General features: G+C 37.2%; 3 protein-coding genes across 5 annotated transcripts; 1 reads left to right on the forward strand and 2 right to left on the reverse strand.

The window, feature by feature from the left end:
- Window positions 1-1,357: 1,357 nt before the first annotated feature.
- On the reverse strand, window positions 1,358-5,199 carry LOC103953634 (INO80 complex subunit D). The gene is made up of 2 exons (XM_009365405.3): window positions 4,582-5,199; window positions 1,358-1,878 (listed from the first exon to the last, which is right to left on the reverse strand). Exons 1-2 carry the CDS (start codon window positions 5,154-5,156, stop codon window positions 1,614-1,616), a joined length of 840 nt encoding a protein of 279 aa, XP_009363680.2. The 5' UTR covers window positions 5,157-5,199; the 3' UTR covers window positions 1,358-1,613.
- A 2,265-nt stretch (window positions 5,200-7,464) lies between these two features.
- On the reverse strand, window positions 7,465-11,134 carry LOC103929916 (INO80 complex subunit D). Of its 2 annotated transcripts, none has more exons than XM_009339175.3 (2): window positions 10,461-11,130; window positions 7,465-7,925 (listed from the first exon to the last, which is right to left on the reverse strand). In XM_009339175.3, the coding sequence occupies exons 1-2, from the start codon at window positions 11,111-11,113 to the stop codon at window positions 7,667-7,669; spliced, it is 912 nt and encodes a 303-aa protein (XP_009337450.2). In that variant the 5' UTR covers window positions 11,114-11,130; the 3' UTR covers window positions 7,465-7,666. The 2 variants fall into 2 exon arrangements, with proteins under 2 accessions (XP_009337450.2, XP_048435721.1); XM_048579764.1 differs by having other exon boundaries at window positions 7,825-7,954; window positions 10,461-11,134.
- Window positions 11,135-13,412: 2,278 nt separating this feature from the next.
- Window positions 13,413-23,527, forward strand: LOC103929918 (cyclin-dependent kinase C-2). Of its 2 annotated transcripts, XM_009339177.3 has the most exons (14): window positions 13,413-13,570; window positions 13,656-13,847; window positions 13,931-14,076; window positions 16,026-16,107; window positions 16,248-16,338; window positions 16,450-16,479; window positions 16,691-16,800; window positions 16,890-16,962; window positions 17,048-17,168; window positions 17,847-17,964; window positions 21,690-21,829; window positions 21,946-22,003; window positions 22,316-22,386; window positions 22,525-23,527. In XM_009339177.3, the coding sequence occupies exons 3-14, from the start codon at window positions 13,967-13,969 to the stop codon at window positions 23,066-23,068; spliced, it is 1,548 nt and encodes a 515-aa protein (XP_009337452.1). In that variant the 5' UTR covers window positions 13,413-13,570; window positions 13,656-13,847; window positions 13,931-13,966; the 3' UTR covers window positions 23,069-23,527. The 2 variants fall into 2 exon arrangements, with proteins under 2 accessions (XP_009337452.1, XP_048435722.1); XM_048579765.1 differs by having other exon boundaries at window positions 13,420-13,847.
- Window positions 23,528-25,384: the final 1,857 nt, after the last annotated feature.

Raw genomic sequence — 25,384 nt, forward strand, 5'->3', positions numbered from 1 at the left:
GGTAAGCAAAATATCTAATGGTCCAAATTTAAATCCAACAACTAAAATAATTATAAAAAAAATTTCATGTGTTTCATATTCTTTCATATTGTTCCACGAGTTTCATGGTGTCGGTTTAGTGATTTTTCAATATTTATCGGAATCTAAATATTTTTAGCTTAAAATATTCATAAAATTAAATTTAAATAGAGTACATAAATTTTTTTTTTCCTGTAATAATCTCAGACTAAAAATTTAACATATAAAAGTTGGAGCAGAAAACATATTTCTAAGTTAAAGCTTAAATTTTTTTAGTTAAAAATTTTAAGTTTTAATTTCAAGAATTGAAGAGAGTCTTATGATTGATTTTTGTTTGTTTTTTATGCACAGGTCACCCAACACACCTAACTCAACACACCTAACTAATAAAAAATGGGTTTGTGGTGATTAGAGGGTGATTATTTACCTCTTACTCTCATCGAAAGATTTTCTAATGAGATCGGAGTACGGAATTATACCTTATATGTTATTGTACAATTGAATAAATATTTGAAAAAAATATTTTTTTATTTTATAATGACATATAGTATACCGTCCGTGTTTTTATCATCGTAAAAAATATTTTGCTCTCCTCCAATCCTCCTTGTACTCTCTCTCATGCTAGCTCAGGAAAAATCTAGTCATGCTAAACAGAATATTTGAACCACCAAATGTCAAAACTAAAAGTGAATTATTTCAGCCAAAAACCCTAATTTAGATATTGGTCAAAATGATCACTTTCCGAGAGAAATGTTGAATAAACTCTTTCAAAAGTGAAACGTTTTATAGAATCTTTGCAACCTTATGTTTTTTGCACAATATTTATAATAATAACACAAAAATTAAAAACTGTAAGATAACATAGAGACCTTAAAAAACACTTTAAAAAAGTCTCTTTTAACATTTCTCCTTTTACGAATTTTTCTTTTTGTTGGAGAAGAAATGAATCAAATGGTCAAAGTCAAAGAGAGATTGTTGAAATGACTTAAATGCCCTGACAATTTGTTTCGTGCTCGCATTCTCTCTCAGATGCGTCCACTGCAGGCCAAACTCACAGCGGTGGTTTGCGTGAGATTGGCGGCGACTCTCCATGTCGAGATGGTTGCTCCTCCCTCTCATCAGACTCGTCTTGTTCGTTGCCTCGTTTCGGGTTCACCGGTTTTTTTGCCCCCCTCACAAGCTAAAAAATGCCGGGAGAGTTGTACAGATTATAATGGGGAGAACACAGGAAATGCGACACTTTCCAAACAGCAATAGGAATGGAACACAAGCGCCCGCACACTATGACACCCACACAGCTGCTAAAACCATCAGCTGTACCGAAAGAAATGCGAAAAACTTGATTCCGAAAGTAACAAGTAACTCGAATTATGTTGTACATGTCTTGATACAAAGGTTCGTATACATTTAACACGCTTGAACTAACCAAGCAGTCTGGTCTCTCTAAAGATCGCTGAACATATGATCGAAAAGAGAAGGAACGAAAAAGATTCAATTTAAGTATAACACCACAAAATGCATCATAGCCTTCAGATTAAGTTCCCATTCTGAGACTGGTTGCCACCGCAGAGTGCAAATTTGCTGTCTGGAGAGGCTCAGTCAGCATTTTCTTCCTTAATTGCGACCTTTTTCCCCTTGGCTCTTTGTGCAGTTCTTCGTTTGGCTTGAATTTGGTGTACGTATTCCGCTATTATGACATGGAACTTTGGAGCCAGCTTACTTGATGAGGACATATTCAGGCCTGCCTTCTTCAAGGCCCTTCTGACAGCCTTCTGAGCCACTTGGAAGTGAATTGGGCAAAGAGAAGGAACAGTGGATCTCAGTATCGGCTTCCCACATGTTATAGGTCCTGCCTGAGCACTAGATATATAGAGACAATCATTTAACAAAACTGTCAGTTGAAAATCAATCTCTGCATGGTGCGTATACACAAAATAAAACTAAAGAGAGAAAAAGTTGGACAACTAATGCTTGGTGTATTAGCATTTATTATAATAAGCTTACAAATTTGAACTGCACCATCCTGTGATAGCTACAAACGATTCTCTGCATTTCCTATAACGAAAATATCCCAGTACTAGCAAAAGGGACGCATCAACTTAGATGATCTTGAGTAGAATCGAAAATTCACATCAAAGCATGCACAAACAATAATTAGAATTACTTTGATCTACTCATCTGATGACACAGTGCCACCTAAAGGGCGACTGAAAATCTATTTCCTAGAGTAAAAACCCCATCCTCCTTGCATGGACCCACCGTCACTTTTATAGCTATTTCATTATCTCTCCACATTTGAAATCTTAACCTGGCTTCCACATTTCAGTCGGTGCAATCAATGATGTACGAGATATGACTACTAGACTACTATAATATGGTTCATGACTAAAAGGCCTTTTCAAACAAATGTTTGGAGTTGCACCCTTTTTTACAGGACACAATTGTTTTATTAAAACGCAGAAGAAACGAGCCATATGGTAAAACCTAGAATAAAAGCCCAACAAGCACTAAGAAACAATGAAGTACACTAAAGAAGATATAGGGTTTAACAATGTTAACTGAAATTTGCCCTGTCCTATGTCAACTAGACAATTTTCCCCTTCACCTATGGGTATTAATTCTCATCTTTGAGCCCCTACTATGCAATTGTTGCAATTCTGTCACCAGTTCTTTGTGAAGTCGTTAACCTTGCCATAAGTTGTTAGTCTTGAGCAGCAGCTAACAGACCATTGCAAGAAGATGTCCACCTTCGTTAACCTTGCCATATGTTGTTAGTCTTGAGCAGCAGCTAACCAACAATTGCAAGAATAGTCCACCTCCCTCCATCAAGCAGTCCCACATGCACTTTTTTCAAAGTGTGGAAAGTAAATACAAAAAGCACCGAGCTACCTGTAGTTTTCTAAAGGCTAAAGAAGTGCAGACCATCATGAGAAATGCCTATACTGGCAATATCGGGCTTAGTACTTATCACACCAAGAACTAACAGAAGCAAATCACGGACTATGTTGTTTTCTTAGTTGTTAATGGTCACATTATGTATCCTATTACAGTGAAAGTGTTGCATCAAGTATGTCCACTTCGTGGGTTTGAGGAGAAGACCCTCCTGATGTAAGTGCCATTCAAATTCTAGTTCAATACGAGTCATATAGAGTGTTGGTTCTGCTAAAACTACATTGCAAAGACTATGCATTCATAATACTAGCATTTGGTCTTCCTCTTTTGCCAAGCAATCTTGGCCTTTTCCCTTTAGCTCTTCCTTTTAAAACTTAAGCAATCCCTTCCAGAAAATTCAGCTCCTTGATTTTCTCCTCCACCTCCTTCTCCTTCCCTAATCCCCATTAATCTCCATATTTCAATCCATTCCACGATCCTTCCCTCCCTTAAAAACTGCCACGTCCTCATGAACTCAGCCTAGCTATCCATGTTCACCCCTTTCTTCATGCAATTCTGTGAAACACTCTTTAGACATATGATGTTCTAACCACGTGTTCTCAAACCAATTCACATTATTTTTGTCCAACAAATAGACAATTATCCAAGGTCATCCTAGCAAGGGCTTTTTGTCAGACACGTGCCAAGACCTTCCTTCCACTTGCTGGAAGAAAAATACAATTAGGAAATCTATCCAAGCTGTTAAAAAATCCATCCTGTGGAGCTAGGTAACTCACATTAGTGTATCAGATGAAATCATTATACTCCTACGTCTTGTCAAGCAAATTGCAACCCCCATAGATTTAATGTTATCCTACTTGTCTCCTTGTCCTATTTCTTCTTTATATTCTCTCCAACTCTCTCCTCGTCTATCAATTTCTATCGGGACAATCTTTATGCTCCCAATTTCCCTCCTTACCTACATAAATTGCAATTCGAGCAATTTCTGCTTGAAAATCTTCTGACTGTAATTATCAATCCATTCAAATGTATTTTACGATTAAGCAAAACTTTCCTAGATAAATGACCAAACATATTTTCTACCAAATTCAAATCTCAATATCCATGAATACAAAAGATTAAGGATATATATTACCATCACGCATTATGATGCACAGTACGCACTATTTAGACATATTTCTACATCCATATCAGGCTTTACTTGATATCAAAAGTGAATATAATCATCTTAATGGAATGGTTACAAAGCGCATACTCCCTATTTTCAACCAAATAAGTTTCTTTCAGCTTAGTATATCGTACTTAATCACCGGATACCCTCTATAAATTGCTCACGGTTTGTCTCGGAAGATTCCTAGAAATAAAAGAAAAGGTGCCCGGAGACCTCACATTTTTCATTTTCTACAAGCATATTTTCTTATCGACACTTCAAAGTTTGAAATTGGCAGAATAACCAATAGAAATAAGCCAAAAATAACTTAAAGTAATTCAATTAAGCGCTGCGCTACCCTCGTAAAAGCCTCATGAAGTTAAAATTCAATACGGAAATTACAATTTAAGCCTTCCAATGCACGAAAATTAGTCTATTCAATCAATTGATGAAAACCCCAGAGATATCTTCACAAATTAACACCTACCCATCAAAGAACTAATCGAAAATAGCAAATTTACCTCTTGATAACATAATCACAAGGCTTATAGAGCTTCTGCTTCGGATCCGAAAGAATATGAAGGTGGCAAAAGCTCGTCATCGCCATGGCCTTGCCTTTACACTGCTGAGAAGCACATTGCAGTTTCCTTTGGGCATCGAAGCCGGCGGCAGAACCACGATTATTGTTGTTGCAATTGCCGTTGATGCTGTTGTTGTTCTCATCAGTGCCTTCAGCAACCCCAGCAGCGTCTCTCTCGTACCTGTGCTCTTCCTTGTAAGGGCTGACACCGTAGTTCCACCAGTACTCCCTGTACCCAATCCGGAGCTCCTCCATGAGTGCCCAGTAGTGGGATTTGTAGCATTTTTTGAGCTCTCTGAGGTAGGAGCGGCGGCGGCGGATGAGCTCGTGGTGGGTGATGTGGGAAGCGTGTGAGAGGACGATTTCTTCTTGGGACGGTGGGACAGGAGGGATTGTGGAGGTGGAAGGGTTGGAGTTTGGGGTTTGGGTTTCAGTGATGGGGTTGAGGCTCGTTGGGTTCTTGGGAGGTTTGGAAGCAGAGAGAGGAGGATGGGTCTTGGAACCAGAGGCAGCCATGGGGGTTGGAGAGAGGGACAGAAATTGAGAGAAATAATTTCATTTACGTGGGCACCCACACGAATTACAAAAATAAGTAAATACAAAAAATCACCATTAATTAATCATTTCACCAAGAAAATTATTTTCACACTTTACATTTTTAAAGGAAAACTAATGAAAATGACTTAAAAACTTTGAATTTTAACGATAAGGATAAAATAAAGGATAAAGTGAGTAGTAATATGATTGACTTTTTAGTGTAAAAATGTGATTTTTTCATTAAAGTGAACAGTACCGATAAATTTTTCATTAAAGTTCTCAAATTTTAATTGTGCATTAAATAGCATTATTATTTATAGGATTAAGTACCTAAAACCCCTTAACATTTTAGAGTCATTCTAAATTGATCTCAACATTTTTAAGCATCCTCAATAAATACCTAATCTATTGAAAATGTCACATCTGTTAAGTTCCAAATAAAAATCAGTTAAATTAACTGGGCGTTAGTTGTCTCCAAAATCAATAGAAGATCATGAAAGTATAGTTTCCACCAACTAACGGTTACCACCCCCTCATCATGCCACCACCTCTAAACCAAACGCAAAACCACCAACTCCACCCAACAGCTCAAATCATGAACATCAAGAATAAGGTCTTGAAGGTTTTGAAATAATATGGACTGCTATAATACGGCCACCACCATTTTCATTGGCCACAAAGAAGAAGTGAAAGTTTTACGAACCAAAAATTAGTGAACGAGGAAATCACATGAGCGGTCCTTGAAACCCTATTTGAATTCTCAATCCTTTTATTTGTTAAGAGTTTGCCCTCTTGATGTAATTTCCATTTGGATCCATTTTCGGTTGAGTCTAATACATGTTTGATCATTGGATTCCATATTATATAATCCATGTTTGAAATTTAGATAATCTGTGTTTGAAATTTCATTTTGAGCCACCTAATATTAATATCGTCCATGATATATCAAGTTGCTGAATTTTGCATATAATGTAACATCCCACATCGACCAACGAAGAGGAGGTGATGTGCCTTACATGTACATGCCCACCTCCCTATAGCACGAGGCCTTTTGGGAACTCACTGGTTTCGGATTCCATCGGAACTCTGACGTTAAGCAAGTTTGGGCTAGAGCAATCCCAGGATGGGTGACCCAGTGGGAAGTTGCTCGTGAGTTCCCAGAAACAAAACCGTGAGGGCATGGCCCAAAGCAGACAATATCGTGCTACGACGAAGCCAGTTTGGGATATAACAAAATGGTATTAGAGCCACTCATGCTACGGTGGAGTTGAGACTGGGATGTGACATATAATCTACCTTTGAAAAATTAATTGGCGCTTAACGGATGTGAAATTTTTAATAAGTTGAGTACTTGTTTGGAATGTTAAAAAAAAATTGAGACCAATTTGAAATCACACTAAAAAATTGAGAGTTTTTTTGGTACTTAATCCTTATTTACAAACACAAAAAATTTTAAAAAATCATAATTAAATATTTGAATTTTAGAATCCCAATAAGAATTGTCTTTAGTAAAGTATTAAAAAATAATCAGAAATCAAATCTCAGTTATAGATAACAAAAATGTTTTATTGAAACGATAAGAAATATTATGGATTTGGATCCTCTCATGAACTAATGGAGAAAATCCTCCTCATCAATCATCCAGGACCTTGGATTTTTATCCAATGACTACAATCATCATAATTCTAAGGGCATTATAACTAATAGTAAAGCGGGCGAGGCAACGGTAACTCTTCGTTATGGCATTTGTGGAACATTGCGAGCATTGTTTTGTCATCGTCGGTTCCAACAGGTGAAGTCGAGGGCAAGGGAATGACCCGAGCCTCGGCCGCTCTTGTTCGACCTTGTGCTCACCAGAAGAGGTGAAGAGCCGAATTCCATATATTTTTTGAAAAACTAATAAAAAAAAACTTGAAAACTGAGTTTTAATAAAAAAGATAAAAATGTGTTGTAAGTGAATAATATCATAAGTAACTTTTAGAAGTAAAAATGTCTTTAACGTTAAAAGTAAACAGTATCATCAGTGTTTCATTCAAATTCCCTATATTTTTCATATGTGAGACACATTCAATCAACGTTTTGGGATATAAATGAATTTAGCTTTTATTCCTATTCCGCTTTAATCACTCGAATTGCATTTTGATCTCACTTAGCCCCTTGCATAATGTATGACGTGGCAAGTGAGGTGGACTTTTTTTTTTTTTTTCTTATTTGTATGTCACATAGGCGCCACGCGGGCATAAAAGTGAAAAAAATATAGTTCTTAATCATTCTACAATATACCCCCTTCACCATAACCAGATTGCTTTCAAAATTCACATCAAATTTGTCACATTTGCTTATACTAGTTTTGGGCACAGAGAGAGAGAGAGAGAGAGAGAGAGAGAGAGAGAGAGAGAGAGAGACCAAGGCACCTCTGGTTTTGCATCAATTTACAAATTCAACAATATGCCATAAGATTTGTGCACCTGCCGGCTGTAGAGGATCGCTCAGTCGGCGTTTTCTTCCTTAACTGCAACTTTTTTTCCCTTTGCCCTTTGTGCCGTTCTTCGTTTGGCCTTAATTTGGCGTACACTTTCTGCTAATACGACATGGAATGTTGGAGCAAACTTACTTGATAAGGTGTTATTAAGGCCTGCCTTCTTCAAGGCCTTCCTGATATTCTTCTGATTCATTTGGAAGTGAGAAGTACAAAGAGAAGGAACAGTAGATCTCAGTATTGGCTTCCCGCAGGTTATTGCCTGAGCACTAGATATCAGCCAATCAAATCAACAAATCTGTCAGTTGAATGTTCAAACATTTCCATATCAATTAACGATATTCTCAGTCGAAGAATCAATCTCTGCTATGAATATACAAAAAAATAAAACAACGACAAAAAGAAAAGAACAAAGTTGGCCAACAAACGGTTGGTGTATCATAAGCATACAAGTCTGAAACGAACTATCGTGGGACAGCTACGAAGGAGATTCCTTGTTTCCTAAAAAGAAAATATCCCAGTACTAGGAACGAACATGCACCCGTATACGGGGCACCTCAACTTAGATGATCTTGATTAGAAGAAGTTCACATCAAAGATGCACAATCAATTGGGATTACTTTGATCTACTCCTGTCCTTTATTGGGTTTGGATCAGAATGAAATCCCAGGCTATATGGAGGAGACAAGAGTTATAGCAGCAAGAAGTAGCACCTACTAGTTCTTATATGTAATTAAACATCTGTCCACCTACTTGAAACATTATATGATAATGCTACAATTCCAGCGCAGGAGAAATTTGACACATTCAAAATCACAACTAATGGTCCCAACTCTGCTAATGCAGAAGAGATGCAAAAGGTTAAAACAAAATGTTTCCCCACGGTGCCAATTTTATTTTGTTTCTAGACCATGAGAGGAAAACCTAGAACAAAAGCTCAACAAGCACTAAGAAACAATCAGCACAAAGCTCCCACCAAATCAAAATGAATTATTGTAAAGGAGATTTGAATTTTAGCTTTGCTTTACTTCTTCTCCCTATGCTCCCTACTTCATCTGTGTTTCTCACCCTGTCTTACATTGGCCAATTTAAAAACAGTTGTGCCCTACTATTGGTATTAAATCCCATTTTGAAATCCCTACTACGTAATTGTTGCAATTCTATCAGCAGTCCTTCGTGAACAAGCCATTCTCCCTGTCATAAGTTGTTGTTCTTGACCAGCAGTTAATCAACCATTGCAAAAGCAGCCCACATTCCTCCATCGAACGGTCCCACATGCACTTTACATGCAGGGCAGGAAGGCACAATAGTTACCTACCTGTTGTTTTCTAAAGGAAAAGCAACACAGACCATCATGTAACATGCCTATACAGGATATATTGGGCTTTGTTATAAACATGAAGAACCAACAGCAACGAATCCTGGACTAAGTTGTTTTCTTAGTTATATTGATCACATTATGTATCCTATCCTATTACAGTGAAAGGGTTGAATAAAGTATTTCCACTTCGTGGACTTGAGGAGAAGATCCCCAAGCTCCTCATGCAAGTGCCATTCAAATTAGTTCAATATGAGCCATATAAGTGTTGTTTCTGCTAAAACTGCATTACAAGGACGTATTTATGATACTAAAATTTGGTGTCCTTTGCCATTACAATTTTGTCCTTTTTCCTTCCACTCCTCCTTTCAAAACTAAGCAATCCCTTTCCTTAGTGCATTCGGCTACTTGGGTTTCTCCTCCGCCTCCTTGTTCCCCAATTGCTTAACCTCCTTATTCCATTCCCTAACTGTAATTCCCTCATGAACTAAAAGCCTTGCCCTCCTTGTTTACTAATTTCTTCCCATGAGTCTGTAAAACATTTGAGAATCCTGCTCATACTCTCTATTCCAACGAAACAAGTTCCTCTTAGTGTAGGATATCCTAAATAATCACCGAAGACCCACAAGAAAGTTTTCACTGGTTTTGTCTCGAAACTTCCTATGAATAAAATATAATTCCCTGAGGTCTTAATCACAAATTGAAAATTAAAAGTTCTATAAAGTCTATGGTTTTAGCAAGTTTTTCCTGAAAATGCTCCATACCTCACATTTTTCTTTCCAGAGATAAGATAATAACTTGTTAGGTCTATTGTTGAAGTGACTTTCGTCAACAACAAGAATTTTTCGCCCTAAGTTCCAACAGATATTCAGAAACAAAAGATACAAAAACATATAATCACAACCACTCAAGTAAAAGCTGTACAATTCCAATGGCAGGCCAAAAAAGAAAGATTTTCAATTTGATTTTCTCTATACAAACAAACTAATCCAGAAAACAAGAATGATTGTTATTAAAGCTACACTTAATATCAGAAAAGGCAACACTCAAGTACAATATAAATCAAATCCACATCCTTCTTTCGTAAGTTCGTAACTATAACATTCTTCTGAAGATACTATTTGTCAGGAAAACAGAAACATATTAGAAGCTGAACACAGAAAACGGAAGGAAAAAAAAAAATCAAAATTAGTAGCATAACCAGTTCCTAAACAGAAATTTAAGACTATTCCACGAAATCCATCACAAACAAACACAGTAACACACTCATATAATTCGACGAAAGGCTACCCTCATAAAAACCCTAATTGAATTCAAAAATTGGTAGCGCAAATTAGAATCGAAATGTATCTAAACATTCTACTGCACAAATATCAGTCTTTTCAATCAACAGAGGACCAACCCAGAAGCATTCTCACAAATTAACAAACACCCATCACAGAATTACACAAAAAATTCAAACTTTACACAAGACAGAGAAAATTACCTCTTAATAACATAACTACAGGGCTTATAGAGCTTCTGCTTCGAATCCGAAAGAATATGGAGATGACAAAAGCTCGTCATTGCCATGGCCTTCGTCTTGCACTCTTTAAAAGCGCATTGCAGTTTCTTTTTCGAATCGAAGTCGGCCGCAGGACCGCCATTGTTGTTGTAATTGCTATTGATGTTGTTATTGTTCTCATCAGTGCCTTCAGCAACCCCAGCGGCGTCTCTCTCGCTCCTGTGCTCTTCTTTGTAAGGGCTGACGCCGTACTTCCACCAGTACTCCCTGTACCAAATCCTGAGATCCTCCATGAGGGCCCAGTAGTGGGCTTTGTAGCATTTGATGAGTTGCTTGAGGAGGTGGGAACGGCGGCGGAGGAGCTGTTCGCGCGTGATGTGGGAGGCACGTGAAAGGGCGATTTCTTCTTGGGTGGGTGGGATAGGAGGGATTGTAGAGGTTGAAGGGTTATTGATTAGGGTTTCAGGGATGGGATTGAGGGTTATGGGGTTCTTGGGAGGTTTGTAGCAAGAGGGAGCATGAGTCTTGGAACCAGAGGCAGCCATGGGAGCAAGGAAGGGCAAGGGTTGTTTTGCTGTGCGTGTGTTTGAGAGAGTCGGAAACAATTGTGTGAGAGTGCCGGTGACATACGACATCTGTAAAATACTTCTGGCCCTAATAAAAGGCATAAAAAAAAAAGGAAAAAAAGAAAAATTAACAAAAATTCCTCAAAAATTTTATATAAATGATAAAATAAAAGTGTAAATGAACAGTATCACGAATGACTTTTCAAGGTAAAAGTATTTTTAACGTTAAAATGAACTGTATCAGGAGTGTTTCATTAAGATTCCATAAAAACAAAAAAAAATTCAGCTTCATATTCTACACAGCATGTTATAGTTTGATTTCGAACTCTAGTGATATACAAGATAGTAGCCAAGAAAACTAACGTGACAAAGTCATTTAAAAAAACAAAAATTGAAAAAAAGAAAAGAAAAGGAAGAGCTCACAGCCTCCAACCGCTTCCTTCCCCGTTTCTCTCTTTTTGAATTTCCTGCCCCTCTCTGCCTTTCTTTCCAAATCAACTCTATCTCTATGACAAATAAATGAAAAAGATTTACAACGGATAATATGGTAAAGAGGCTTCAAGCTTCAATTCTTAAAGAATCTTCAAAAGTTTGAAATCTCATAATTATTCATAGCGACTGTCTTTATATTTGGGCCATGAGATTTTGGGAGCATGAGATGAGTCAATAAATTAGTAAATAATTATTAGTTTAATATTAAATCGTGCTCTAAATCATTAATGATCAACAATAAGTTAAAGATTTCAAGAGAAGAGAGTAAAGAACAATAAAATCTTATTGACACATATAAATAGCGTCAATTGAAGAGGATGTGATGGTTAAATCACAATCTTTGCGGCATTGGTGAATTGCACGATAGTGGTTAGGGAAGGCTAAAATACCTTTGTGAGACTTCTCGGGCCTCCAAATGATGGACTGTCGTGATGAAGCCACCATCTGGTTTTTATTTTTTATTTTTTATTTTTTTAAAGATTTAGTTTTACTACTTTATAAGTTGAAGAGGAAGGCAAAATATGATATGTGTTTTTTCTGTCCAACCCTTTTTATGATTTTGTTGATCTTTGTTATTTGTTATTGGAGGGTCATTAATTCTATACGGATTAAATTTAAAAAAGACTACAAAACAACTGACTGAAGTGCAGCTCTGAGTATTAAACTGCATACAAGAAAAAGGACAAGGATTGTTTACCCTCCTACTTCAGGTGCCCTCCCGTGTCCTTCTGTTTGTGTGGTCACAGGTAAACCACGTCAACATTTTATATTACTATTCATTTTTGTTTATTATCTCTATAAAAAAACAATATAAAATATTGACGTGACTTAACCTTGACCACACAAAATATAAGGGCACGGAGAACACCGGAAGTAGGAGGACATCCTTGTCCCAAGAAAAAAGAGGCAGACCATCTCAATTGCTTTCACAGCTCAATTATGGTGTCCCTTAGGTGTTTGATATTTATATGCGGGACATAAATTTGAGGCCCCTGAGATTGAGGGCCAGAAGTTATCGCCTTACCCAAAAAAATTGACATTTTGTTGTTTGCTTTTTGGAGTCACAAGTCTGGAGCATACACGTGGAAGGAAATGCAGCAACATAAATTGATTTGGGAATGGTTTTCTTTGAGTCCGGTTCCGTTTTTTTTTTGGTTTTCTCTACATTGCAGTAAATATCCAAACTTCTTCCGCCTTCAGATAATCCCTTACAAAGTAAATATGCCCTGAGCAAAGCTACATTTGGGACAGGATTGTAGACTTGGCTTTTGGGTTTCATTTGAATTCCTAGAGATTGCTAGCAAATTTATGCTAATGAGGCAATTTGTCCTCAGTGAACAAGATATGAAGAAACAGGGTTTTACTTTTCGGCAGAAATGAAGCTTTCTAGGATGCCACACTATGTGAAAAGGCTAGGTTTAAGGGTGTATGAGTAATTTTCTATCAAGTTTTGGTTATAATTATCATAAATATAAAAAGGTAGTCATAATTTTATATGAGGTCCAAATTTTGGTTATTTTTCCAAATTGTCCATGTTTCAATCAAATTGGAATGCATGAGATGTGTGGACTTTTAGGAGATTATAACTCTTATTTATGTGATGAATAGACTTAAATTGATTGAATCAAACAGAGTAAAACCAATTTAGTTTGATTCGATTTTAATAATAGTATAGATCAATACCAACCAGATGTAATTAGTCAACATCAAACGATATTATCACACTAAGGAGGATGAGTGAACTTAGTCTCATAATAAGGTAACAATAATGTGATTCAAATTCGTCTTTGATAATAATTAAAATTAAAACTTTTTGCTTATAAATGAAGAAAAATATCATTAAATCCGAAGTTCTTATCAATTCCCCTAAAAACTGAGACTGTCCGAAACCGAACCCAACATAAACCTTTCGCACCCTCTCTCTCGTTTTACGCTTTCCCTAGTTGAAAAGCTTCCGCCCTTCGCTCTGTGGCCTTTGAAGCTAAATCTAGGGTTTTTCTCTCAAATCGCAGTCCTCGATCGGCCTTTGCTCCGGTGAGTGGCACGCACCTTGAACCAAGCGGGTCGTCTCCTTTTGTTTCTTCTTCAATTGGGTTATCTATATCTTTCTGAATTTCAGTCTGCGAATCGGATTTGCTTTCCCGAAAAGCTGATTGAAACGAAGAATTATCAATTCAAAAGTTCTTCTGCAAAATTCTTGGTGCTGCATTCTTGGAGTCCATAGCCCTCCAAAGACGAAGACAGTGGAGGTGTGAACAAGCACCAATCGAATTTGGTAGGGTTCTTGGATCATCCCGGTGCTATCCTTCAGGTATTAGCAGTAAATTTGGAAAATTTCGTTGTGTATGTTCAACTTTGGCTATTGGGTTCTGATGATGCCCTTTGTTTGGTTAGAGATATAATCAGTTACTGAAGTAGAAGAAAGGAACAATGGCGATAGCGGCCCCTGGGCAGCTTAACCTCAACGAGGTCCCTTCATGGGGTTCCAGAAGCGTCGACTGCTTCGAGAAACTGGAACAAATTGGCGAGGGAACCTATGGGTTAGTTCAATTCCATGCATCTCAGTTGTTTTAATTTTTTTTCAGTAGTGTCAGTTTTGGGCTATTGTTTGTGGCATCTCTGATTCTGTTGTTTCTGGTTTGATGTTTTGACAGATAATTTGATGTTTGGTCAGTGAAATTTAATTGTAAAAGTTAATATTGCAATTTGCTCCATTTTTTTGTAGGTCTCATATGGGTATTGATTATCGACAACAAATATTTAAACAGAGTTGTTATTGTACTTTGACCCTCACGAGGGAACTGAAATTGTTGTTTTTGTTATGAACTTGCTACTGCAATGTCTTGATGAATGTGCGAAATACATCTATTGATTAACGAGTCTGCTGATAAAGCATTACCACAATTTGTTTTTTTGTGCTGATTATACCTCATACATCACTAACAAGGCACTGTGTGCTCTAGTCGCTAGACAAGGGCCAATAGGTATTGACATCCCAATGCCTTGGTAAAAGATAGATCACCATTTGGACACACACCAATATTTTCATTCGGAAAGCATTTTGATTTCTTGTGTCTGTCTTATTTTTTTATTCACTAAGTTGTAGAAGACATAGCTATTCAAAATCTACAGGGCATTAGATATTTGATTTGTGTTGTTTCCACAACAGACGTTGTAAAGCTCTCTGTTTAGCACTTAAGTTTTTTCTTTTGTGTTTACCTCAACACATAAGTGTACTGAAATGTTGTTTACCAGTGTATAATTTTACATGAATAGAACAGTGGCCCAAAATTACAACATCTTTCCTATTTCAACTTTTGGGTTAAGAATTCTATTCCTACCAAAGTGTATGTAGCTTTTCCTATAGTACCTCTGTTACTATGATATTATAAAGCCTCTTCTGAATGAAACTTAAACGTAGCCAGTGCATAAAAAATAATCTCAATGCTTAACCTTAAATTTGTTTAAGATCACCTTGAATGTTGAGCATATGGCACCGTGACCTGCCCTTCCTCTTTACTTTAAACTCTCTCTAGTCAAAGACCAGTTGAATGTACACACTACATATAATCCTCTAAAGAACCTTTTTCCAAAGGAGATGCATTGTAATTTCTGTACATCAATATACAGTGTGTAAACAAACATGATAATATTGACAGTGGTTCAAGGATAAAATCACTGACACAGAGAGAACGAGTGTGGTTCTTCACGTAACAGAAGTGATTTTTTTTTTTTTTTTTTTGAGAAGAAACTATAACAGTTTATTAAAAAAGAATAGTGAAAATACACAGAAGTGGATAAGAAATCCACCAAGAACAGAACAAGAAAATATCTCAAGAGGATCTGATTACAAGTAGGAAAACCTCAACCAAAATCACTTTACAACTGCTAACATATCCCACAGTATGTGAGAAAGAGAGTAATTCTTAAAATCATTCGAAACTGAAGTGATAATAAAGAATGCAAATGCTGCAATGGTGCGTTAATTCAAATATCATCTAAGATAAATTGTGTATATTTGTCATGCATGTTTAATCAGTGCATATGTTTTGTTTTACTTCTGTGATGAGATAATCAGGTCAGATATTTTTTAGCCGAGTTCGACAATAGCCGCACCAAAATCTTCTTATGTTAAACTTCACTAACAATACAAGATCCCTGTTTCCTTCCCTGTCTTAAAATTACAAGATTCAGTGGTTTGAGCTTGTTCATGACTGTCAGGTTCTACTTTAATGATATTTCAGATGTTATGTTAGCTCTTAGTTGTTCGGTGATAACTTCATTGGTCATACTGTTGTAAATCATCACTATGTGTATTTATTCGTTAGTTGATTATTAATGAAACTTTCGTAAGGGAACCCTTTTGTTTTCTATAACATTTTGGAATGCCAAATTTTTTAGTTCTCCATCGAAGTTAAGAGCATTCTCTTTCTGGTATTTTTACCTTGTGGTTGCTGATGCTGTCATAGTAACTGCTTTATAATTGCAGCCAAGTTTACATGGCTAGAGAAATAAAGACGGGAGAAATCGTCGCTTTGAAGAAAATTCGGATGGACAATGAGAGAGAGGGGGTATGTCATGCTTTTTCCTTCACTTATACCTTAGTTGTTTAATTTTTCTTGAGGAACTGGATTTCTAATACATTTCCCAAACAAGAATGATCAGTATAGTTATTTAATATGCATACTCCTCTGAAATGTTTCCTGTCCAGTTCCCCATAACTGCCATACGGGAAATCAAGATTCTTAAGAAGCTTCACCATGATAATGTCATCAATTTGAAAGAGATTGTGACATCCCCAGGTATTAGATATTTATGTCTCTTGAGATTTTATGTAGTGTCTGTTACCCGAAGCAGTTTCTTGCATCTTATACTTTCCTTTACATATCAATTAATCAGGGATGGTTTTGCAGGTCCAGAGAAGGACGAGCAAGGTAGACCAGGCAAGTAATATATTTTTGTGTATTATTAGCCTATTATGTCTCTCTTCATCTTCATTGGTTTAAAGTTTGTTAAACACTAGCATTTTTTTTCAGACTTAAATGGTTTGGCTTGTCAAGTGCTGACTTGATCAACCTGTATTTTTTTGGTTGATTTTATTCTTGTTTGATATCAAAATAATTTCTAACTTAATCTGTTTTGATGGAATTTCAGATGGTAATAAGTATAAAGGTGGCATCTATATGGTCTTTGAATACATGGACCATGATTTGACAGGCCTAGCTGATCGACCTGGGATGAGATTTTCAGTTGCGCAGATTAAGGTATCACAAACAGCAAGACTTGCGAGTTACTTAATCACCGACTATTTGAGGTTTGAAGCCTTATCTTTTTCCCTTTTTCTGTCTTACAGTGCTACATGAAACAACTTTTGACCGGGCTTCACTATTGTCATGTGAATCAAGTCCTTCACCGAGATATTAAAGGTTAGTATATAAGCAATTCTTCTGTCATCATTTCAATTTTGTTAGTATTATGAGCCCAACATTATGTTTTATATTTTTTGTGCAGGCTCTAATCTACTTATAGACAATGAAGGCAATCTGAAGCTTGCAGATTTTGGGCTTGCCCGTTCATTTTCAAATGATCACAATGCCAATCTTACAAATCGTGTTATTACTCTTTGGTACAGGTGAATATCAAATTCCCTTAAATGGAGGTTCTCCTTTAACTGTATTATTTTCTCTCATCTCGTGAAGTTTGCATTGGTTTCTGCAACCTATCTATAGATCTGAATTGATAGCCTGCTTTTTATGGAACATCTGAACTTATGATAACCTTCTTACAAGAAGTATCATTATTTTGGATATCTGTTGTATGTGTATAAAGGTATTTGTGAGTGGTCGACCATGTTTTATTTCACTGTTTTCTGTTTTGATGGAGTTATGGTAAATTTTCTCTTTTAGTTGTCCGGTGTTGTTTAGTTGATGCTTAATTCTTTTGTGGGTCATCTGGAGTGTTGACTGGTCTTATTGGTAAGCATTACAATTATGAATGTGAAGCCAATTCTTTATTGTGTTGTGGTATGTTTATGGGGGTAGTTTGATGCTTGGACCTTTGAGGATCATGATACTACCCATAATTTGAGTCAATTTCTGTTTGGTCTCTTTTTCCATTGATGTGAGTTCTGTTTGGATTATGGTCTTCTTTTAAGAGCTTTTGGTTTTTATAGGTTTTATATCTACCTCTCTCTTTTTTGCTTGTTCTCTTCTTTGTATATGTCTCTCCCAAAAGGAGCACTTTATTCTGTTTTATTCCTCAATAAGATTTTATACAAGCAAATAATTTGTGATATGTTTTGTTTGAACAGACCTCCAGAGTTGCTTCTTGGAGCTACAAAGTATGGTCCAGCTGTAGATATGTGGTCTGTTGGGTGTATCTTTGCTGAACTTCTACATGGCAAGCCAATTTTTCCCGGGAAAGATGAGGTAATAACATTTTCTGTTATAGGGTGGTTTTACCTGCTTTCTTGTATGAATTGATATGACAGCTTAGGGGCTGTTTGGTATCCTTGGATTTTCAAACATGATGAATGTAGCTAAATTATTTAGTACGCATTAGTTTCAAAAACAAAAAATGGGGTCCAAGAAGGATACCAAGCAGGCCTTTAGTATCCTACAAAGCAATGTTGTGGGAGTGGTTTGGAAGTTTGGATTTAAAACTAGTTATAAGGGAACAAGGGGTGGGGAGATGGATCTTCAATGGGATACAGTTGGCTTGTAAGCTTCCCTTTCAGCATCGCTTTCTTCAGAATTTAGGCATTTTGTTTCAGGTTACACTTTATGATTGGAATTCTGCTGTAAAGTAGTTTTTGTGGTCTTCCATATATCTTTGTTGCATAGTTACGGTTTGCAGTTGTCAATACTTCTTGTACATAATGGGATAAGCTTAGAAAGAGAAAAAAAATAGTACCAAGTATTTCAACGTTTATGCATACACAAATTGAGTTGACAAGTATGGATTTCTATGTGCTTTTATGCTACAAGAAGCTCTCATCGAGCATGTACAGTAGGACCAATAAGATTGTTTTAGTAGAGTTTGAAAGATAAGTTGAAACATTTTTTTCTTTTGTCTGTGGTTCAAAGGTTTTGACTCATAAACAAATAAATTTTTTATATGAAGTTTATTTGTCATAAAGGGGCCATAAGTTTTGAGTAAATTAATTAAACTTTTCTTTGGTGAAGTTCATTTATAATGCATAACATATGGTTTACGGCTTAAGATGATGTGGTTCTTTGTGTCATTTCATTACTTTGCCATCCTCTCGGTCTTTTTATTTTATGTTCTTTTACATTATCCGTTGATAATGGTTTTATTCTAATAAGAAAGCATTATAGTGTTCATGCTTTCCGGTGTTGACTGCTTGACCTTGAAAGGTCAAACTACTTTGTTCTTTTTGGTTTACCATAGAAGATGCATTTCTTACCTTCTCTTTGCTGTGTGTCTTATGTAGCTTCTATCCTTCTAGTATTTTCCTAATTTTTTTGACATATCATTTCTTAAATTTTTTGATATATCAATTTAGTTACTTTGGGAATCCTGGTGGGTTTTGTATTTTATGTAGTAGGTATTAGAAGCATTTTGAATTGGCCCTGCAGTGTAAAATGTAGTATGGTTTCATAATGACTGCGGGTTGGACCAAAGAAGTAGTTATAGTTAATGTGTTCAAGTTTTAGTGTTTTAACTTTTACTTCTGTTAACACATCTACAAGTCACTTGGTCAGTCAGGATTCATTTCCAGTCATCTGACATTCAGTTGAGGTACTGATTTGGCTGTGGCTGTTCCCCGCAGGGGGGGGGGGGGGTTGGTATGGGAGTTAAGGGTTGAAGTTTGTTTTTGGTTCCACTCTTTGTGCTTCAGTAACCGTTTAATTCAGGGGTCCCTTGATCTCTTAATATATGGAGAAACCGGCAGGCTTATGGTAGTCTGGCCTATAGGAGAGAGGGTTTGCTAGAGTCTGGGTTTTGGGTGAGAGATGGTTCTCAGCCCCTTCTTTGTTTTTGCTTGTCTGTTTCGGATGGCTTTGCATGGTCTTCTTGACCACCGCCTTCCGTTCTTTTTTAATATATTTGTCTCTTTTTCCAAAAAAAAAAAAAAAAAAAAATGCGGGGCACTGATTTCTACAAAATTGGAATACAACAGTAAATTTAACAACAAAAAAGCACTAATACATTTACATTGATCAGTAACTTCCCTACGTCCACACCAGCCTCTCTATATTAGGTTTTGGTCACTCAATCAAATTAAGGTTTTACAAGTTATCCCAAAGTCATTAGAAACTCGCCAGTACACACCCACCACTTAACAGATTCTTCAAATTTCTCATAGGGTCTCAACTCGAGAATCACAAGTTACAGGAACCATCAGTCCCTTTATTCCAAATGGATCCTGGTGTGGGCTTAAACTCTGTCGGAAATGAATATAAGTTAAGTAATTTGAATATAGCACTCCGAGTAAAAATTGAAACACAGAAATGTCTCCTCTTAGGGTATATTGACCAGATTTTTGCCTAATAGCCATTGGTCATTTACAATTTGGGGATCTCTGCCAAGTCCTTTTTCAAACAAGACTTAATTTTGTCATTGTCATTCAGTGGTCCAGTAGAAACTTATTGTTGTTTGTTTCTACTTGAGTCCTTAATAATCCTACTCAAGTTTGAGGTGGGCAACGGGGAGGGGTGAGGTTTTGGGAGGATGGTTGGTTGGTTGGTAGGGGGACCATTGAAAGAACAATATCCTGGATTATTCGTGTGGTCTCCAATCATTTCTACAATGCTGCAAGTTTGAGGTGGGCAACGGGGAGAGGGTGAGGTTTTGGGAGGATGGTTGGTTGGAAGGGGGACCATTGAAAGAACAATATCCTTGATTATTCTTGCTATCGAGAACGCACAACCAGAACATCTCAAGTTTTGTGGATCTTCCTATCAATTCTTTGAGCTGGAATTTTGATTTCAGGAGAAATTTGAATGCGGTGGAGATAGAAGAGGCAGCTAGATTATTACAGAAAGTGGAAAATGTTCGCTTGTCTCAATCAAGAGCAGATGACAGAAGGTGGAAACTGGACTTATCAGGATTGTTCACTTGCAAATCCTTTCGCTCTTTCTTGAGCAACAATGGGATTGTGCAACATTTTCCACCCTCTTCTCAGATTTGGAAATCAAAAGTTCCTCCAAAGGTCAAAGTTCTTGTGTGGCTAGTGGCTAATGGGAAGCGCAACACTTATGATCAAATTCAAGGGAGAAGCCCTTTAAATTGCTTTTCTCCCCATTGGTGCAGTTTGTGTAAAACTAAGGAGGAGAGTGTTAACCACATTTTTCTCCATTGTTCTTACACGATTCAACTGTGGTGGAAATTGTTTCAGGAGGTTAGAGTTAGTTGGGTCATTCCAAAGGGTTGTTTCGAGCTTCTAAGCACCAATTTTGAGGCTCTAGGAATTGGGAGGAAAGCTAAAGCTTTGTAGGGTTGTTTGGTGTCGGCAGTTTTTTTGGAACATTTGGTTGGAGCGTAACAAAAGAATTTTTGAGGATTATACTGGTGTTGGGGTAGCAGATCTATGGGGAAGAGTAAGATATTGGGCAGCCTTTTGGGCTTCAATTTCGAATGTTTTTAAGAATTACTCTCTTTCTCACATACTGTGGGATATGTTAGCAGCCGTAAAGTGATTTTGGTTGAGGTTTTCCTACTTGTAATCAGATCCCCTTGAGAGATTTTCTTGTTCTGTTCTTGGTGGATTTCTTATCCGCTTCTGTGTAATTCACGTTTCTTTTTTAATAAATTGTTATAGTTTCTTCTCAAAAAAAAAAAAAAAAAAAAAAAAATCCTACTCAAGTCCTTAATAACCCATCCTATGTTTGGCTACTATCGAAACAGAAGTGGAGCATATCCCGAACTCTGGCTCCAGAGATTATTCTAGTTTGGTCTCTAACCCTAACCTAGTATCTGAACTAGTAAGTTTGGCAATGTCCTGATCCAGTTTGATTTTTGACTATTATGACTCCACCTCGGTTCCACTCTTTTGTGATATTGCTCTTGTGCGTATGTTATTGTTTAACATGCACATGTAAAAGGTATATAACTTTCCAACCTGAACTTTTAATATCTTCAAAAATATGTTCAACAGTGTAATCCTTTTTTTTATTTGTAATCCTTGTAGCCAGAGCAATTAAATAAGATTTTTGAGCTATGTGGAGCTCCAGATGAGGTCAACTGGCCCGGAGTTTCAAAGATTCCATGGTATAACAACTTCAAGCCCACGAGGCCACTGAAGAAACGTCTCAGGGATGTTTTCAGACAGTAAGTAGTTTACCTACTAGAGTTCTCAAATGTTCCATCATCAGCATGCCTGCGGGTCTTTGGTGGCTTTTGGCTTGTGCATTTCATAGCTTATCTTTTCTTTGTTTGCTGTATAGTTTTGACCGTCATGCTTTGGAGTTGTTGGAGAAAATGCTGACACTTGATCCTTCTCAGGTACATACTTTCAGAGGATATTGTCCTCCTTCCTAATTGTGCATGAAAATATGCATGCATACTCACTGACATATTTCTCAGATTATATCATTTACAACTTACAAGTCATCTGTCGTCTTGTATCGAGTTAATCCACGGAAAATGCTATTCCTTTTGAGTTACCCCTTGTAGCAATGGTAATATAAGTTGGGTTGGCATTGTGAGGACGGATAATTGTTGCATACTGTACCAATATGATTAATGCTATCGTATTTACACGGGCTTCTGACTGACTGTTTATTGTTTTGTTGTTTTTGTGATTATTAATTATAGAGAATATCAGCTAAGGATGCTCTTGACGCCGAGTATTTCTGGACTGATCCATTACCTTGTGATCCTAAGAGGTTGGTTCCTTGTACCGGCAAAAAATTTCTTTTTACTTAGTTTTATGTTTTTTTGTTCTTTGTATTTAGTTTTTTAATAGTCGCGTGTTTTACATCACCTTTTGTTTTTGTTTTGACTGCAACCATTTTTTGGCTCAGTCTACCAAAATATGAATCATCACACGAGTTCCAGACAAAGAAAAAGCGCCAGCAGCAACGGCAACATGAAGAGAATGCAAAACGTCAGAAACTGCAGCACCCTCAGCAGCATACCCGCCTCCCACCTATTCAGCAATCTGGCCAAGCACATTCCCAAATGCGGCCTGGACCTAACCAGCCTATCCATGGTTCTCAGCCCCCAGTTGCTACAGGACCTAGCCACCATTATGGTAAGCCACGCGGGCCCTCTGGAGGGCCAAGCAGATACCCACCTGGTGGGAACCCTGGTGGTGGATACAACCATCCAAGTCGGGGTGCTCAAGGTGGCGGAGGTGGGTACAGCAGTGGCCCATATCCACAAGGGCGGGGAGCACCATATGGTTCTAGTGGCATGCCTGGTGCAGGTCCTCGGGGTGGAGGTAGTGGTTATGGAGTTGGTGGCCCAAACTATCCTCAGAACGGTCCCTATGGTGGCTCTGCAGCAGGTCGGGGCTCAAACATGATGGGTGGAAACCGCAATCAACAGTATGGTTGGCAGCAGTAAATATGCACCTCCTTGGTACAAGAGAAGGGATCTGAGCTCGACGGTTTAGCTAGTGTGATTCGAAGGGTCGGAAGAGAAGCATCATTGAACCACTGCTAAATAATTTCTACGGGATGTGATTGATTCGTATGCAAAACATTCTCAAACCAGTTTTACGTTCAAATATGTACCGGTTAATCTGTTACTTAGAAAATATGCAGAAAAGCGGGAAGATGCCGAATGAGTTGTGTTTGAGTTATGCATACCATCCGAGGTTAGGTTGTACTTGGGCAGAGTCTGCAGGAGTGTTTGCTGTGTGGTTTAAAGTTTAAACTTTTCATACAGTTTTGGCTCTAATTTAAGCTGGAAGCTGTTACCATGTACGATACTCGGAATTTTCGGACAAAATTATGAGACAATTTGTTGCAAAGACATACAAATAATAGTATCATTTAATAATTTAGACCAATATTATTAGTATTCCCTTCTTTCTTTTAATTAGGGATGTGTTCAACTTTCGGGTGCCAAGAGAATTGCTAGCAAGACTCGCCCCTATAGGCTATAGCGTACTCATTAGCCATGTGGACTTGAGAATCTAATACGTCATAAGATATATACAATTTCGGGTGCCAAGAGAATTGCTAGCAAGACTCGCCCCTATAGCGTACTCATTATCCACGTGGACTTGAGAATCTAATATGTCAAAAGATATATACAATTAGTGAACATAGAACTCAAAAAAGATTGGATCATAAGTTAAGAATTTTTGAAATCTCTAAATGCACTTGATTGTCGTCTGTTTCCTTCAAACGTTGGGATTTCAGAGTTTTCGTGTCATAGTCAGAATTTTAGATCCATCTTGCATCGTTACTCCCAAATTTTAGGTTTAGTTTCAAATCAAAATTTTTGAATGATTAATCAGTAAATATTTTAAAGGGTAATACAAGAAAGACTAAATGCATATACTAAATTTTGTAAACTAAATAATGTGAAAATTAAACCAGATCCGGCCCATCAAGTTCTCATTATTATTATTTTTTTTTGAGAAAGTACGATATTCCATATATGAGAAAGGAACCTTACAAAGAAGGAGGATAGAGTGCTTACAATGGGTCTCGATAAAAATCTTGCCGGACTTTCAACCTGATTCAAGGGAAAAAGAGCGTGCCGCACCTCTAAATTAAGTAATAATACTATCTTCTAAAAACAAATTAGAAATTACATTCGGAGGTTCTTCAAACCATAAAACTTGTTTATGCAGCGATAAGCCCAATCTCGCAAGACGATGTGCAACCTTGTTTGTCTCTCGGTGACCAAATGTAGCCTTCCAATTCAGAAAGGACTTCAACATATGCCTTGCATCCTGCAAAATATTGCCAAACTGAACATTACCTTGTGCTGCCGTGTCTTTTTGCAGTGCCTTGATAACCACCATTGCGTCTCCCTGCATTATTATCTTACAATTTTTTGTCGCTTCTCAATGAAGCTTTGAATTAAACAGCACATTTGCACATTTGTACACTCAAGCTTCCTAGACAGTAAAACACAGCTTCTACATTTCCATGGAGCTTGCAAATGCTAAGCAAAGTTCTCCAACAGAGATAGGAGCAAAACAGGTGCAACGTATCACACAAACGATGTAACTAAAAAGAGGAGATGAGGGAATATTAGTATATTCCTTTCACCCTTGATTTGATGTGTTGTAATGAGGTTCCTCTATTTATAGAGATTTCCACCTGACAACTTCTTTACATGCATGGAGAAAAACTTACACCAAAGACAAACTTACTGTCTTAGTACTTTTACCAAAGATTCTTAAACGTTGCCACCAAAAGTCTAATTTGGTCCGCTACTCACATTATTACATATGAGACATTCACACTACTTTCATGACAGTTTTGGGTTATTTTGTAAACCCAAAAGCTTAATACCCAGCCAGTCCCAATAAGAAATCCCTAGCAGACGAAATCTCTCTTTCTCTGCAACCCTACCGCCCGACCTCTGCTCGATTTTACGTCAGCCTCTCCTCCGCTACATCTTCTCACCGCCGTGTGCGACGGCAACCTCTCAGGTGGTTCACTTCTCTCGCTCTCTCACTGGTTGTAAAGGAAAAGAAAAGTGAAAGTAGAACAATGGATGTGACTGTTTCTTTGGGTATTTTTCTTCAAGCGAGAAACTTTCAAGTTGTTAGTTTAGTTAAAATTAGTTATATTCATATTCATTTATAAGCGAGAGATTTTGAATTCAAATCTCGTAAATAATAAAAGGAATAGAAAATAAAATAGTAAGATTAGGCTCCGGCTTAGGCTTATGGCCCAACTTGAACTGTTCAAATTT

Source organism: the organism of the source record quoted next, unplaced genomic scaffold (assembly GCF_019419815.1).
Source record: "Pyrus x bretschneideri cultivar Hongxiangsu unplaced genomic scaffold, Pyrus_bretschneideri_v1 Contig14, whole genome shotgun sequence".
NCBI lineage: Eukaryota > Viridiplantae > Streptophyta > Magnoliopsida > Rosales > Rosaceae > Pyrus > Pyrus x bretschneideri.